Here is a 16486-nt window from a genome sequence, read left to right on the forward strand (position 1 = left end):
AAACTCCACATTTTATCATAGTGAGACTCTAAAACTTGGGTAAATTGAGGAGGTTTAAGATCCAAGGAAACAAAGTGCTTTTAGAAAACCAATATTCAGTGTTTCATCTTTAATAATGGAAATGTCTGCAATCGGGTTCTTTTTGAGCTTTAGTTCTTTTGGAGTAAAAAGGGGGTGATTGCAACGCTAAATGTCCTCTGTCTTTGTTGTCTGCGGGAGAAAGCAATTCTTCAGGAGGAGAAGGCCCTTTTTAGGGAATGGAGAGGAGCAAGGGTTAGAGTAGGCATTAAGGAGTATGATTAGGAACAGAGCTGGAGCCAGGCGGTGGTGGCACGCACCTTTAATCCCAGCACTCCGGAGGCAGGGACAAGCAGGTCTCTGTGAGTTCAAAGCCAGCCTGGTCTACAAGAGCTGGATAGCCAGGGACTGTTACACAGAGAAAACCCGCCCTGAAAAAAAAACAAACAAACAAAAAATAGATTTCAGCCATGTCCGGTACCTGTGTTCCTGGAGAAAAGATGAGTGTATCTATAGACACCAGTAGATAGCTATAAAGAGACTAACCGAAGGAAAAGAATTCCACCACATAGAATCACTTTCCTCGAAAGCAGGGCTCAGTGTTCTGTGTGGATGAATTAGATGCCGAGGCGAGGCGATGGGCTCTTTGAAGTAAGGAATGCACACATCCATTAAATGATGCTGTTGCTCTGGGGCTCAGCAGAAGATGCCATGATCAGGTCTGTATTGTTTCTCGTCTGTCTCAATACCCCGAGCCAGTTCAAAGCACATTGCCACCATCTCTGATTTAAGGTTAGCAGAAAAACAGAGGAACAAATTTTAGCAGAACATTGATTGTGACTTCAGAAAATAGACTGCGTAGGTCTCCACCTCTGTCTAGAAATAGAGACTTCAGGCAGATGGCTTCAGTGTTTGAGCCTAGCATTATCAGAAATGTATGGATTTGGCCTTGAGCCAAAGGAAACCACTATATTTCTACAAAGATAACCTTGTCTTACTGGTGACCTGAAGTTCTCTCCTGTCATAAGATTGCCTCTTGTACACTTCAGGAGTTAGAGATACAGAGAAAAGTGTGATATTGTAGACTGTCTACCTGCAAAGGGCTGAACCAGAGCTGCCCCTTCTTCCCTCTCAGACTCACTACCAGATCAATGTCGCTTTTCCTGAGAACAGTGAGTGAAGGAAAGACACAGGTAACAGCTGTGTCTCCCTGGACGCTTCTGTCCTGTGAAAATCCAGAAAGAATTTCCCTTCTGTGATCGAACCATAGTACTATTTGAGATGTCCCTGTAAATATCTAGCCTTCCTCCTCAAATGAGTAGAGACGATCCATGGGCTAGAAGAAAGTAGAATTATGAAATTTCTCTGGAAGGCTGAAAGAGTTTAGGAGACAAAGGGGCGATGAGTATGGAATTGCACTGTGGGAGTGGTCGATGAGGATGTGAGGGGACTAAGCGGTGGGTGTCCCTGACTGGCTGGCTGTCAGGGGTCAGAGGGTCAGGGGAGAGGGAGGACTTAAAGTCATTGTGAAGCAGAGCTTAGATTTGCTTTTCCTCAGTCATGCAACCTACAGAGCTTTGTAACTCCGAGAACGGTTCCTCCCTGGTTCCTCCTGCCTCTCCTCTTGGCCTCTAGATCCACATTTTCCCATTTGTGTTTAGATTGCATTTTGAATTTATTTTTAAAAATGAGAATTCTTCTTTACTGTCTATTGGGAGGACAGAATAGTGTCAGCTAGTCTTGTAGTTAATGTAAAGGTTCCAGGGCCTGGACAGGACGGTCCCAGCCAGCCTTGCCCCTCATCTGCGGTGTCATACAGCCACCTTCACCCATCTTAAGAGAAGCTGATAGTGGTTTGGCTGATTTAGATTTCTTGACAAAATTTGCTTCTCAAATGAGATTCTTCTCACAGGATTATGATATAAAAAGATCGCTGCAAGGGGTTGCTTTTCCAACAAAATCCACATCTTAATGGCTCCTATAAAGGGTAGCAGTAAGTGTGTATGTTCTTCCTTTCACTGGTGATCAAAACAGTATTTATAGAAGTTTAGTGGACGCTCATGTACCGAATCCTAGCAATGAAGGCTTCCTCTCATGCTGGCTCTCCGTTGTCTGCTCTCTCATGGTAGGTATGTGTTTCAGGTGGGTAGAATATACTCTTGTAAGCGCAGCACCCCTGAATATGTGGCAAGAAACCTTTCGTCCATGGAAAGCGTTCCTCCAAAGTGACAAAATACTATAAAATATACCAATTCTCAGTGTCTGAACATTACGTATTAATTTTTGAAAATGGGATTAACTGCATGAATGTGCTCCGAGGACTGACCACCATTATTGGGTGGGGGCCTCATCCCTGAGAAGACTAGTTCTCCCCTCAGAAGTTGTTAGTCCTTTGTCAGTCTTCATCGAGCTCGGGACCCTATGATTTTCCCCCACCCACGCTGGCATGTCAAAGGTTGCCTTTAAACAGCCACATTGTTGAGATTTCGTGGTTCAGCGCTGTCCTTGCTGGAAGGCCTGCTCACACGCCACTTCCTGGGCCTCTGACTGTGCTGCTCGGTTTCTGCTCAACTTGACATTTCAAACCATTTCAAAAGTTCTTGAAAGGGAATTTATTGTTTTATATATAAAAGATAACATTTTTTAATGTATCTTCCTATGGTTAAGGAATTTAAATAACAATAAAGCATCAGATTTAAAATAATGAGAAACATTTAATATTTGACGCCTCCAGGGGAACATTGACTACACTTCAAGGTTGTTGTTTTTGAACATTTGTCTTTAGAAAAATACATAGAAATCCCTTTGTTGAGAACCTTTCAAGCTCTTGTAATGAGGACCACTTTCCTTGTAAGAGATGCGAGTTAGCTTTACGTCCTGTGAAGAGATGATACATATGGAGGTGGGGGATTTCATAGCATCTTCTAGGGTTTAGGAACAAAGGGCTTCAGAAAGAATCTGCGAGTGAGTATTATTGTTTTATAACAGGACTGATTTTTTCATTTAGGAGGAGTATATATAAACCAGCCTTAGCTGTCTGCCCTCAATGCCTCAGCGCTCTATATTTTGATGAGCAGATACTGGCACACTATATCCCGCCCTTACTTCTCATGTATTCGTGTGTATGTTTCCAAGGCAATGTATAAGGCTCCCCTCCTGGTTCCTTCCCCTAATACATACATTAGATTTTTGCACATGGTTGGGGACTTCATATGTCTCGATTCATAAGTGTGGAATCAGAAATCGGCAGACAGTTTTTGATGAATTCGAGGTAATTTTTCTGATAGAAGAATATTCTAAAAAAAAAAATACATCTTTTAAAACTGCCATTTAAAACAAGAAAACAAACCTAATAAGACTTATTTTCCTAGCTCTTTGCCCCATGAGCTGTCAGAATTCTGAGCAGCATAGAGTTCAGTCAGGAAAACTGTACTGGTTAAATGACATCAGGAAGAGGAACATAACCTCACTTTTAGTGTTGGTTTAGTTTTCTCAACATTGTTCCATTTTAAAAGTATTTATTTCCTTGCCCATGTGCATGTGGAGGGCACTCACTCCTTGGCGTTTGTGGCCATCAGAGAACAACTTGTGAGGGCTGATTCTCTCCCCTTCCGTGTAGGAGACAGGCATCAGACTCAGGGTGGCCAGGCTCAGCTACAAGCTCCTTTTCTGGCTGATCTGTCCCCCAGCTCCACTCTTGGTGTCTGTTGGACTGCCAAGAATTGTAGCTATTCATCTATATGAATCTCTTTGAAAATTTTCTAAGCATTTAACTATGGTTTCATACGAATTAACCTCTCTGGTCCTTTATTTCCACATCTGTAAGATGGATCTGATCATAGATGCTGTTTCATAATGTCGTGAGGAGTGTTACATAGCTAAAGCTGTATCCTTATTCTGTGAACTATCTACTTTTTATTTATAAATTAGTGTTTTATGTGTCCGAGTGTTTTGCCTACACGTTTTTCCGTGTAGCACATGTGTATCTAGAGAGGCCGGAAGAGTGTGTCAGACCCCCTGGAACTGGAGTGGCAGGTGGGTTGTGCTTTGCCACGTGGATACCAGAAATCAATCTCTGGTCACCTACTAGAGCAGAAAGTGCTCTTAGTCATTTAGCCATCTCTCAAGGCTCCAGTATCTTACCTTTGAAAGTCAGTTTCTTAGAAATCGGTCGGATAAACTCGCAATAGTATTCCTTTCTTCATGTTAAAAAAGAAATGTTCAAGTCCATGCATTCACATAACCTAAAGCATTGTGTACCGTGTTTGTGTTTGTTTAACTTCTGTTTTTAAATTTATTTTATTTAAATAACATTTTTTAATTTATTTTACATACCAACCAGTTTCCCCTCTCTCCTCCCTTCCCCTCCCCTCCCCCATCTATTTTCCTTCCCATCCTCCTCCATCTCCATTCAGAAGTGGCCAGGCCTCTGTGATTGTGGTTCTTACTGAAGTGCCTACCACACTTACAGAGACTTACAGAATATTCCAGAATATTTCTACTGTCATTGGTTAAAATTCATGGCATCGTATTCATAGCTGCAGTAACCCCTGTAGGTTACTACATTGTCAAGCAGATAGTTTTTATGATCCCTGGTCTTTCTTGGTCTTTTTTTTTAATTGTTGGTGTTGTTGTTGTTTTCCGGGTTTTTTTTTGTTGTTGTTGTTTTTTTTTTTGAGATACTAGAACCTGGAGGATGTTCCACAGAGCACACAATTAAAAGACTTCTGTCATGATTTTCTTTCTTTCTTTTTTTTTTATTTCCCATACTGCTTTCTGAGTCCTGTGTCAGGTGAACCCTAGTGATGAGGACCTAGGGAGAACTGAGGCATGTGAGTTTGTTTATATGACCTTATAGAAAACAGAGATTGAGGAAACGAAAAGACTAAAACAGTAAGCCAGTAACACACCTACTCTAGTGACAGGCATCAGAAGTGCAGATAGACATATCTGTGTGCTTGCTGAGAAGGTAGTCTGGCCGCTGAAAAGAAATCTTAAGGTCACCATGCAACTTACCCTTGGTAGTTAGGACCTGTGCTCCAAGGCAGGAATGAACTTGGGTCATTGTTGGAGCTGGCATGAGCCTGTTTGGAGCAGGAACAATTGATGGCTATATTCCTAAGGGGAGAGAGTGATTTTAGGGTCCAGATAGCAGCCACTGGGGATCTTTGTTTCAGGAGCAAAAGAAGATTTATTAATAAAGCTTACAAGCTTGAGTTTTAGATATATTAGAAAGATCCATGTCCCCATGAACAGGGCCAGCCATCGCGAATCCTTGACCCTGCTTACCTGGTGAACACACTGGAGGCTGCAGCTAGAGAGAGGCTTCCTCTTGGATTTTTTGTTGTTCTTTCTTTGTTTGTTTGGTTGGTTGGTCAGTTTTGGTTTTTCAAGACAGGGTGTCTCTGTGTAACAGTTGTATCTGTCCTGAATCACACCCTGTGGACCAGGCTGGCCTCGATCTCAAGCAAAGCACTTGCCGCTGCCTCCCGAGTATATTATATGAAAGGTGAACGCCACCACCATGCGGCTCTCTTGTTTTTTAATGACACATAGGATTACTAATATCTAGTTGAGTCTCATACTTACTTAGATGTTAGTTTGGGAGGGCCTTTTAAAGCTTCAAATTTTCCAAATACAAATTTTTAATGCTATTTATCCTTAAATGAATATTCTTTATACCCTATGGATTGTTCTATTAGTGAAATCATTGTGACTATTTCAACTTCTATCATTCTTCGTATTATTTCTTTTTATACTAGATCTTAAGAACTTTTATTTCTGCCTTGAAATAAGACTTCTTACATCAAACCAAGATATTTCTATTTCTCTTCTAATGAATATCAATACTTGGGTGGGAGAGATGGCTCAATGGTTAAGGGAACTGGCTGTTCTTCCTGAGACCCCAGGTCTGATTCCAAGCACTTGGTTTATGCCCCACAGCTGTCACTAAGTGCAGAAGGGGATCTGATGCCCTCTTCTGGCCACCACAGGCATCAGACAGCCACATATTGCTCAGATGTGACACATGACATTAAAAATAATAAAAACAGACCTGTGTTTTCTACATATGGCTTTGCTGCCACAACCAGGATGTAGCAGTATTTGCTCATAAGAAGGCATGCCTTTGAGATTCTATTGATAATAGTTAGTTTCTCTGTACGAACCAGTTCCTTATAACTGGTTTTAGGAGTGTATCTTGTAGCTGCCATAGGTTTCTACCTGATGAGGAACCACATATAAATTAGTCCTTTGCAAAAATATATACATATATTAATGTAATATGAAATATTATAACACAATACTCATGTTATAATATAAAATAAAACATAATACATTGTATTAATATAGATTTTGTATATATTATATACATTCATATGTGTATATTATATATTGTATTAATAATACATTCATTAATATATACTTGCAGCTCTGCTTATTTATTTATATGTTTATATTTTTACTATCGCCAGCGTAACTGTTCCCCTTAAGGCACAGGAGAGTCAAAGCATATAAGTCATTGGAGAGGTTACACTGTATAGAGATTGATAACTAAGCGTTTTTTTAATATTTTCAATATACAGTTCTTTTCTTTCACATCTGTAAATCAAATTAGCTTATCTTTTTAAGGAGTTGATCAATACCTTAAATTAACAAGTATTTTTTGAGTGCCTGCCGTGAGCCCTAGACATTTTATGTGCTAGACTTAAAACCCAGTTTGTAATGACATTTGCATTAACAATGTTCTGTACGGGTTTAAATACAAGTGCTGAGGTCAGTGTCGTTCGCTGTGCCTTCCTGTTGGAAGCACAGGGAAGTCAAATGCTGTTGATTTGAGGAGTTCTTTGAGAAGTCTTCTGAGGGGTTATGGTGACATCTGTAGTTAGAAAGTCTGGGAAATGAAGAAGACCAAACTTTTTTGGGAAGAAAATGTGTGGTGGCTCAAAGTAGCTCAAGACGCCTGACCAAGTGACAGGTAGGAGGGACAACAGCTGCTGAGCATTGTGGGTGGAGAGTTATCCTCCTGCGAGCCCTGTGTGAGTGTGCCCTCTATGAGGTCATATTGAAGGGAGAGGCCAGCTGCAGGATGTGTCATGGCGTGTGGGTCACAGACTTTGCCCCAGTTAGTCTAGGCAGTTGACCTAAGCAGAAGGCCCCGCCATTTTAAGAGTAAGATGTGTATAAGAGTTTGGTGTTTTTGCCTTTTTAAGGAGTTTGAAGTGCTTGGAGAATGGAGTAAGTGGACTAGAGAAAGAACGTATCTGAAAGAATGCATTGGTGATGGAGGGGGTTCAGTGCCGTGCATTGACTTTGTGTATTGTGCACCCTGTCCCGTAGGCTGCTGGGGAAAGTAGGGCTATGCCTGAAGAAGAACCAGAGAACATTGAAGGTTTGTGATAACAAAGTGGTGTGCAGTGGACAGGTGACTTGTGGTAGACTTAAATTGCAAGGGCCTTGTGTTGTGAGTGAAAGCCAAATTTGGTCATCCTCCTGTTTGCGGGCAGGGTTTATCCAAGCAGAATGTTATTTCAACCCTCTCTATTTAGCCTTTCTGCAGCCGTAGCTAAGTAGTTCTTACCTTAGAGAAGTTATACTTCAGCAAGATATCAAATAATAACTGACATTTATTAAGAATCTTCAATATGACTGTCATTAGTCAAATCACTCATAAGAATATTCATTTCTCCATATTTTACTCTTGAAATTTTAACAGAAAGGTACAAGCCACTGGGTTATTATGTGCACAGATGTGGTTCTTAAGCTAAGACGGTGTGGCTCTTCATCTAAATACATGAATTGACAGCCTGACACTTAGAGCAATCCTGGAAAGAGGTTTTCCTACTTTACTTTTGAACAGTTCAGGATTATACTATGATACACTCACGCCATACTTAGTCTAACTGTTAAAACATTTACAACTCTATACCCCTGTCCGCCACTTCTCACGCCAGCCCCAGACAACTCCCTTAGTTGTTAAGAAGATTTTACATAAATATCTCAGTTTAGTTTGTCTTTGTCTGTTTCTGCGTTGTTGCAGCATAATAACCTCACTAATTCAGGAGCTTATTGTTGAGTGAACTAGGAATTGTGCTCTGGATGAAATCAGTGCACCTGGGTTAGTTAGCCCGGAGTGAAAGAAGTGAAAGGTCTGTGAGTCCTTTGTCAGGAGAGGATGCAGCCCTGGTCATCCCTCGAGTTCTCTGCAAACCTCACAGAGAGGGCAGATTTAGAAATAGAAGAGGATTCCCCTATGATCCTTTTCACACTGTTGGGAGATCATGATGATGTCATTTCCCTCTTCCCTTTCCTTCTTAAAAACCTCCCATGGATCCCACCCCCTGTTTAAATTTTTGGCCTTTTTTTCTTTAATTGGTGGTGGTGGCGGTGGTGACAGTGTGCGTGTGTGTGTTTGTACTCCTAAATATATAAATACAACTTGTTCAGTCTGTATAATGTTACTAAGTTTTGATATGCTAGTTAAAAGGCTTGTTTTATTGTTTGTTTGTTTGCTTGTTGTTTTTTTCCAGAAGCCACTGATATTTTATATTCAATATCTGTGAAATAATGGAATGTTTGCCATTTTAAGATCAATTCTTCATCAATTTAAAGTAAAATAATGTTCTCTGTACACAGTAGAGAAGTAATCACTCCATATGAAGAATTTGTGTTGTAGAGGCACTTGGTGGACAGTTGGTCTCAGCAGGGAACATTAGATAGGACCCTGAAATGTCACTGCAGTGCCCGAGTAGCCGAGCCTCTTTGGTAGCACAAAGCTCTAGGCTGCCTTAAAATAAAAATCGCAAATGCAATGGATTTAATCAATCCTAGTATTTCTCTCTCTTATTCTCCCAGTCCCGAGTTAAAAATAAAATTTGCCTGCCTCATTTTCCTGCGTGCTAGTTAGTGGATTAGCTCAAGCTCTCGACGGGAAAGCAATAGATACAGTCGAGACCATTGTGTGGTGGGTGAAAGCCCGGTAGAGATAATTATACAGTCACTCCTACTATGTTACCCTTCAAAGAAACTGAGCCTAATATTCTCCTCCTAAGCAATTTAACCAACTTCTAAAAAAAAAGTATAAGATATTATTTAGAGAATGAAATAGCTACTGTATATAATCAGGAGGGAGAATTATAGCAAACTATTACACGCTTTTGATAAGTGTATAAAAACCTACATTCAAAGCTTTGTAGTGAGCCTCTTCAGTAATTGCTCAATTTTTCTAACTGTCCTGTACAAAGGGCAGTTGAAGAACTACTAAAAAAGTCAACCATTGTGGCAGAGTCCCCTTCAGCATAGACTAGGACTAATTTCATGCTCCATGGGATCAAGCTCACTTTGTTCTTCAGATGTTGTAAGTGATGGCCCCTTTTCTGTTTTGCATCTCCAAAGAAAATGTCCATGTATACACACAGAGAACAATAAAATGCAATAAAACTATGTGTTGCTATCCAGTGAGCATATGTGTGTACGTATGCCTGATTGTATCCGGACCTATTCTTTATATGTATACTCCACTCCAAAACAGTAGTGTTTTTCCCAAAATAAGACGGTAGACAGAACTTCCCAGAGTAAGGACAGCCCCAAACCCCTCAACTTGTCTACCCGCTTTATCACCAATTTGGCAGTAATATTGGGGTTATTTTTCCTTTGATTTTCTTTAAACAGAATAAATATATAAGTGTGTAAACATTGACACTTCAATGATTGAGGACTCGGGTTTGTGTTTGCCATTATATTTTCTCCACCAAGACAAACAAAAAATAAAGCAAATAGAATAAAAATTGATCTAATTGCTATTAAGAGAAGCTGTGCAATATGGATGTAAGGCTGAACAGCCTTTATAAGCAGTTGTGCAGTTATCAGACACTCGTAGAGGAAACACTGTCCATCACTTGGCAACAGTGCTCAGCTAGTGTCTTAATCTCTAGATGCTTCATGAAAGAATTTCTGAAGGTATAGGCTCTAAGACTAAGTCTTATTCCCAAACGGTTGTGGGCATGAGCCCTGATGTACATGGCAGTGAGGAGCCCAACATCTCTCACATATGATACTTAGTGACTCTACCCTTTATTCCTAAGTTACTTCTTGTTTCCAGATGATTCCTATTGGTCTGGTGGCAGTCATGATCTAGTAGTCACTGTGCAAGATCATCAAAATAGATCATGAATGTAGGTAGCATGGATGATGGCCCTGGTGACAGTGTTATTCCTGATGGGCTTGGTGACAATATTAGAGAAAATAGAAGTATTATGAGTCTCAGTTGAAACTTGACTCAAGGACTGAACTCTAAATGTGAAGAATTCTTTAGAATACTAAAAATGCTTCCGTCTGCCTCACATGTATTTGTTCCTAACTGCAGGGGAGTGACACATGATTTAATAAAACCAATGTAAGTACATAATTTCAAGCCATGTCTTTCAACAAGTATATAATAAAAATTTAATGAAGGAACAGCCATGATTTAAATGACAACAATTTTTGTTTCCAGAACTATAATAGTGAAGGGTATGTTTTATAAGCAGTGCCTGTGATCTGACGAGACAGCACAATAATCACTCACAATGTTATGTTCCTCATTAGAGGTTACTATTGCTGGGATGAAGGGGCCCATGGGCCTTTGACTCTAAGAGCGCTATAAAAGGAAGTTTGGGAGTTATCAGAAGTGTGAAGAACTTGAATTCTGACTATACAAGTGTGTTGTCCTGTATATCCTTGACAGTTATTACACAGGCTTGGGCTGAAATTCATGTCTACCAAAGATTTGTTTCTTTATCATTTTTTTCTGGTTTATGAAGATTTAGTTGAATGACAGAGGGAAGTCATACTATAGCTGAAGTAGGAGGCCTAAGTCAGAGCCCTGGTGACTCTGATCATAAAAGATCACCACATTTGCCTACAGCAGACTTCAGCCATTCCTTCTGCAGCTTGACCATCATATGTTGAGAAAGGACCTTGGCATCATTGTAGTCTACAGTAGGCAGGTGAGAAACCAAGACCCAAAGATCAACTAACTCATTCAGGAGTAGCAGGCAGTGAGTTGCGCAGCGATTGTCAAGTTGTGCGCTTCAGTTTGCAATGAACCAGAATTTTTGTTTGATTCAGTCTTTTCTTATCTCAGTGGGGTTGGGGGTCAATCGAGAACGTTGGGAATGTTAGGCAGTATTCTGCTACAGAGCCATAGCTAATCATACTGGGGTTCTTTTTTATTATTTTTTTCTGGCATTTATTTTTAACCTATGAAAAAGAAACAAATACAGTTGAAAATTCTTCCCCCTACAAATTAAACAGTGAGCAACGTTATTCCTATAGTCTTCTAAGAAGATTCACTTGTCTTTAGCCTAGAATGACCACCTCTAAGGTGAAATGGGTCTTTGCTTGGTCTCAGCCTGAGACTTAAAAGCACCCACCATTTGATAGCTTTGTTCCCTTTGCCATTTCATCTTCAGGAGTCCTCAGTAGTTAGTGATCAGTGGCATGGTGCTGTCCTAGTGTATGAAGCCACCCCATTTCAGCATCATATGACCAGCTGATCACTAGCAGTCTGCCAGCTCTGTTAGCCCTGTCTCACAGAGCCAAGGAATATGGTACCATCCAAAGTTCTGCTGGACAAGAAATCACATGACCTCACGCCATCCAATAAAGAGTGAGCACACCAATCTGCCCAGCAATCACTGCAGGTACTTTTACCTGTGTGAGAAATTTCACAAAATTGAACATTTAAATGGAAATCAGCAGTTCATAAACAGAGACACCTGAGGTCAGCCATGGGTCCAGAGAAAGGGAAAGAAGGCTTTCCAGGCCCTAATGCCCGAAGAGATTCATAGCAGCTGTCCCAAAAGGAAGCCTACAGCATCCAAAGGTCTCTAGGCCACCTTACACATCCAACTCGATTAAAAGCTGTCTGTAGTAACTGTGTGCCTGCCTCACGAATCTCCTGCAGCCTTTAATAGCAAATGTTCCTCAAGTGCTTCGGGCTCCCTGTTTGGGTAGATGTGACTGAAATGCAAAGTACCTTTCGTGCCTTATTTATTGCTCCAGCGAGCACGCTATATGCTGGCAGCATTTATCTTCATTTTAATTTTATCTCCCACAAATATAGGCATTAATTTAAATCACATACAGAACATAGCAGTTTTTATCGAGGCAAACTTATTCCAGCGTGCTGCATTTTAATATCGCACTTCACCATCTTTTCTCACTTGATTCAAGAATAGTATCTCTTCCTGCCTCAGCATTTAATCTGAGGACAACAGAAACTTTCCGCGTGTGCGGATTCTTGCTCTCAAACTTTATCTTCCTCACCGCCTGCCTGTTTGCTGACTGAAGGCCGTGTGTGTGTTGGGTGCAGGTAGATGCCTCTTCCGCTCTACTCTCCTTTCCCTCCTTAATTCTTGATCTGGGGGCAGAGGGTGGAGCATGAAGGATTTTACGGCTGTGCGTGAGCCCAGCTGCATTTTGGATACCTTTCCGGATGGTAACACAGAGCAGAGAACCCCCAGCTCCTAAAGCACGCTTGTCAAAGAAGCTCTTAATCATCTCCCACACCCCCTTTGTCACTTTATTCAAAGGGTTCTTTTCTGTCTTCCTCATCTCTACTTGTGGAGGCTACTTAGCAGCTTGAATCTTTCCCCTGCAGGAAAATGGACTTAATGGGCCCCCTGTATTTGTGACTATGAAACATTCCACATAGCTGTCACACCCTAAGCAAGGATGCTTTCCCCGTCCTTAATTTGTGGCCTGAAAAGCTGCAACCCTCCTCAGTTAATTCTCACAGAACGGCCCCTGATGTGTAATGTCTTCCCAGAAGTCAGGGCCCCAGAGGCAGAAACCAGTGCCTCAGCAAAGACAACTTGGCTTTCAGAGCTAGCTCAGGCGCTCTCCACCGGGGCCTTCCTTCCAGTAATGTGTATTCAAGAGAAAGTACGACTCCCATTTGTCTCTCTGCTGACCACTGGATATTTAGGCTTGGCGTTTTGGTGGTTGCCTTATTTTTTACCACTAGTCTGCTTTTTTTTTTTTTTAAATGTGCTGGCAACTCTTCCATTTCCTGTCTTATGTCCGTCATTTTGTTGATGCAGAAGTGAAGCTTCGAGAAGTTTAAGTTCCCCCAAATCGCACAGCTGCTCGTGGCGGGGCTGGGACCGATGCACTCTGTCCACCCTTACTAATGTACTGCTGGCAAAGCTCTTTGCAGCCGAAATTCTTGACCTCCTGTTTGTTGCTGACTCTTTCCAAGCCCTTCAATTTTGTGCTCTCAGGTGGATTTTATCTGTGGGTAAGAACATGGTTACCCTGGAAACTCGCTCGCTAGAACAGCAATCCAATTATAGCACCATCACCCGGGTTTATTAAACTAGTGTTGCTAATGACGTAGACTTTTGATTGAAAGATGCTGAGAATTGGATTCTCACCATGTCTCAAGCCATGAGGGGTCACTTTAATCTATACTTCAAATTCAGACCGAAACATGTTCTTTATCTGATGGATTAGCTTTAGGAACCGAATGGGGACTATCCATTTGACCCATCAGTTTTCTGCCATGGTTGGAGCTGCCAGTGCAAGGAAAGAGACTGGGGACATTTCTGCATCTGTCCCCAGCCCAAAGGCCTGCTGACTCTGGCCTTGCTTGGATCTACCGAGGCTACAACTTCATGGGAAGTCCCTGTTTCTCTTTATTGCTGTCGATTCAAGGTCCTGTTTAGTCCAGGAATGGTCATAGCTCCCCTTGAGGCTCTGGTCCTTCAGAGACTTCTCATGCACCAAGAATTTCCTTGGGTTCAGACTTTTTGACATATTGCCTTTAAATTACACAGGTTAAACAATCCAGTCGGTGTGGCCAGAGTTTTGTCTTGCAGTACCAGCTTGCTGGAAAGCCCTTGATTCATGCCCGTGGCTTATGAGCAAACTGTTGTTGCATGAGGCAGGCTTGTAATATGTTGAGGTATTTGCATCTGTATAACGTGCTGTGCCAGGCTCATCACCTGCTACCTGCTGATTGTCATCAGCTTCATTGTTGTTATTAACAGTTTTGTGACTTATTTCTCTGAATGTGCAATACCAAAGCTATCAGCGGGCTCCTGCTAACCTGCAGGGCTATTCAGCCATGCATTTGGGCACTGTACAGCTCAGTGCTCTTTTCAGCACTGAATTCAGTGATTCAGCGTCTTGACTTTCCTCTCAGGAAAGGGTCAGAAATATTGTCTCTAAACTCTTGAAGTTGTTACTCTTGTCTAGAACCATTATCATCTTGCAAACTGCACACCTTTAGCAGTGCCTTGTGTAAAAGGATAGGAATTGGGGAGGAGAAAGGCGAGGTTTCATCCTTCTGTGGCCTGGAGAGTGATGATTCCCGTTTTCTCCTGATCATCCCTGGCTAGACGTCCAGATGCAGGAGTTCGGGTTGGTAAAGAGGTTCTCTCCCGCACCTTCAGAATCCATTGTACTTTCTGTGCTAGCCTTCTGTTTCCAAGATAACTTGAGATCCTCATGCAGGGGCTGGACTTTAACTCAGTAACGGCCCTCTGTTTGGTCCTCAGAATTCCTTGTCATACTGAAGAAATGTAAGGTCGCCATCTCTCTCACATTCTCCTCTTTGCTTATGCTTTCTATCTGATTCAAACTCACAGAGATCCGCCTGCCTCTGCCTCCCGAGTGTTCTTTTTCTTTTTTAAATAGTGTCTCCTATAGTCTGGTCTGGATATCTCGAACGAGTTATGTAGTCAAAAATGACTTGGAACTCCTGATTCTCCCTTCTCCACCTTCCGAATGCTGGGATTATAGGCATCTGTCTCCACAATTGGCTCAGAACCAGATGTTGTTGAAGTTGTTTATTAATTTCATATTGTAGTAAAAAAAAATAAATAAAAGTAACTATAAAAAAAAGATTTAATCGGCTTCTATTTATTTTTTTAATAGCTCATCTCTAATCGTTGACTCTTGAACTAACGAATCAAATTCTGTTTTATTTTTTCTGATACTAGCAAATTCTCTAATTTCTTGAATGACGTGAGCACTACTATTTCAGTTCCTTCCATGTCTAAAGTATCCTTCCATCTGTAATCTGCTTGCTGTGTCTGTGTTAGCGTACACACGTATCACCCATTCTTCCACATTCAATGTGTCCTTCCGTATAGAATTTCGGTGCTGTTTGACTTGTATCCATGTTAGTGTACATGTGTATTACCCATTCATATTTTTAACAAATGAAGAGGAAATATATGCTAATAGTTGTAAGATCTGGAGGCATGGAGACCTTTCTTTATATCTGTACATGGCCCTAATGTTTCTATGCTGTGCCTGTTGGTTACCATTCTATATTTATAATTTTTACAGGTTTTTTTTTTTTTTACCAATTTCTATGTAGTATGTATAGTGTCGGTGGACTTTCTGTCACTGTAACAACATAGCTGAGAAAATCCGCCTACAATGAGGAGAGTGTTATGGTAGTTTGAGTTCAGCGTTAGTTGGTTCTATTGCTTGGGACCTGTTACGAGGGCACTGTCATCGCACAGCACACAAGGAAGAAGAGGCTGCTTACCTCAGGCCTGAAATGAAAATGAAGATGGAGTGCTAGGCTCATTATGCCCTGCCAAGTGCATGCTTTCAGGGGTGTAACTGCGTTCTATTAACCTCTACTCGCTAATGGCTCTACAAATCCTAGCAGAACCAACGGTAGGATCATGCCTTAATGTATTCTGCTTTTGGGGACATTCTAGATCTAGACTATAGCAAACAGGTATAGTTTAATATATAATTTAACATATATTGAACCAGTTTGTTTAAATCTTTTGTGTGGTGCAATATGTATACGTGTGTGTGTGTGTGTGTGTGTGTGTGTATATATGTATATATATATTAGATGCATACAATATGTTTGACAATGTAGAACTCACAATATATGTCAAGATATATTATAATTTCCATTCTCACTTGGTCCTTTCCTTCCCCTCTTTCTCAGTACCCCCCACCTCTCTACCTCTCTCTCTTCCTTTCCCTTCTTTCTTTCCAGAAAATCATTGCCTGGTACCTTTCGCAGCTGAAACTGTGAACCCTAGACCTTAAATATAGTATGGTCTCAAAGTGAGGTGAGAGTTTGTTTTACAGGAAGTAGTTTGCCCTTGTATATAGGAATCCTTGACCCAGTATTCTTACAACAAAGGTATAGTTATTACTTGAAACATTAATGTTAGCATTTTTTTCAATAGTTCTTTCTCCTTCACCACTGCCCTGACCAGAAAGGACAGTTAGTTAGCTTTCCTGTCCCCTCCTCTCTCCCTCTCTCACCCCCTTCTCCCTTTCTCTTCTTTTCTCTCCACCTCCCATCTTTGCCATGCTCTTTTCCTCTCCACTTCCTGCTCTCCAGATCTCTTCACTTTAACTTGTCTGGGAACTTTTGATTGGCTTGCCTCTTCTCATACAGGAATTTTGGTCACCAGATCTAAAGCTAGTACATCTTATTCCCCCT

General features: G+C 41.2%; 1 protein-coding gene across 2 annotated transcripts in view; it reads left to right on the forward strand.

Moving 5' to 3' along the window:
• Lpp (LIM domain containing preferred translocation partner in lipoma) overlaps positions 1-16486 on the forward strand; it is a 600182-nt gene that overhangs the window by 327592 nt on the left and 256104 nt on the right. The window contains exons 1-2 of one of the 2 annotated variants that reach the window (XM_013351721.2): positions 7136-7254; positions 7357-7408. The exons of the other annotated variant lie outside the window; for it this stretch is intronic. Coding sequence (XP_013207175.1) covers positions 7250-7254; positions 7357-7408 — 57 coding nt within the window. The 5' untranslated portion in view covers positions 7136-7249. Of the gene's footprint in view, positions 1-7135; positions 7255-7356; positions 7409-16486 lie in introns of those variants that run through there. 2 annotated transcript variants of the gene reach the window in all.

The sequence above is a fragment of the Microtus ochrogaster genome, chromosome 2, assembly GCF_000317375.1.
Source record: "Microtus ochrogaster isolate Prairie Vole_2 chromosome 2, MicOch1.0, whole genome shotgun sequence".
Classification (NCBI taxonomy): domain Eukaryota; kingdom Metazoa; phylum Chordata; class Mammalia; order Rodentia; family Cricetidae; genus Microtus; species Microtus ochrogaster.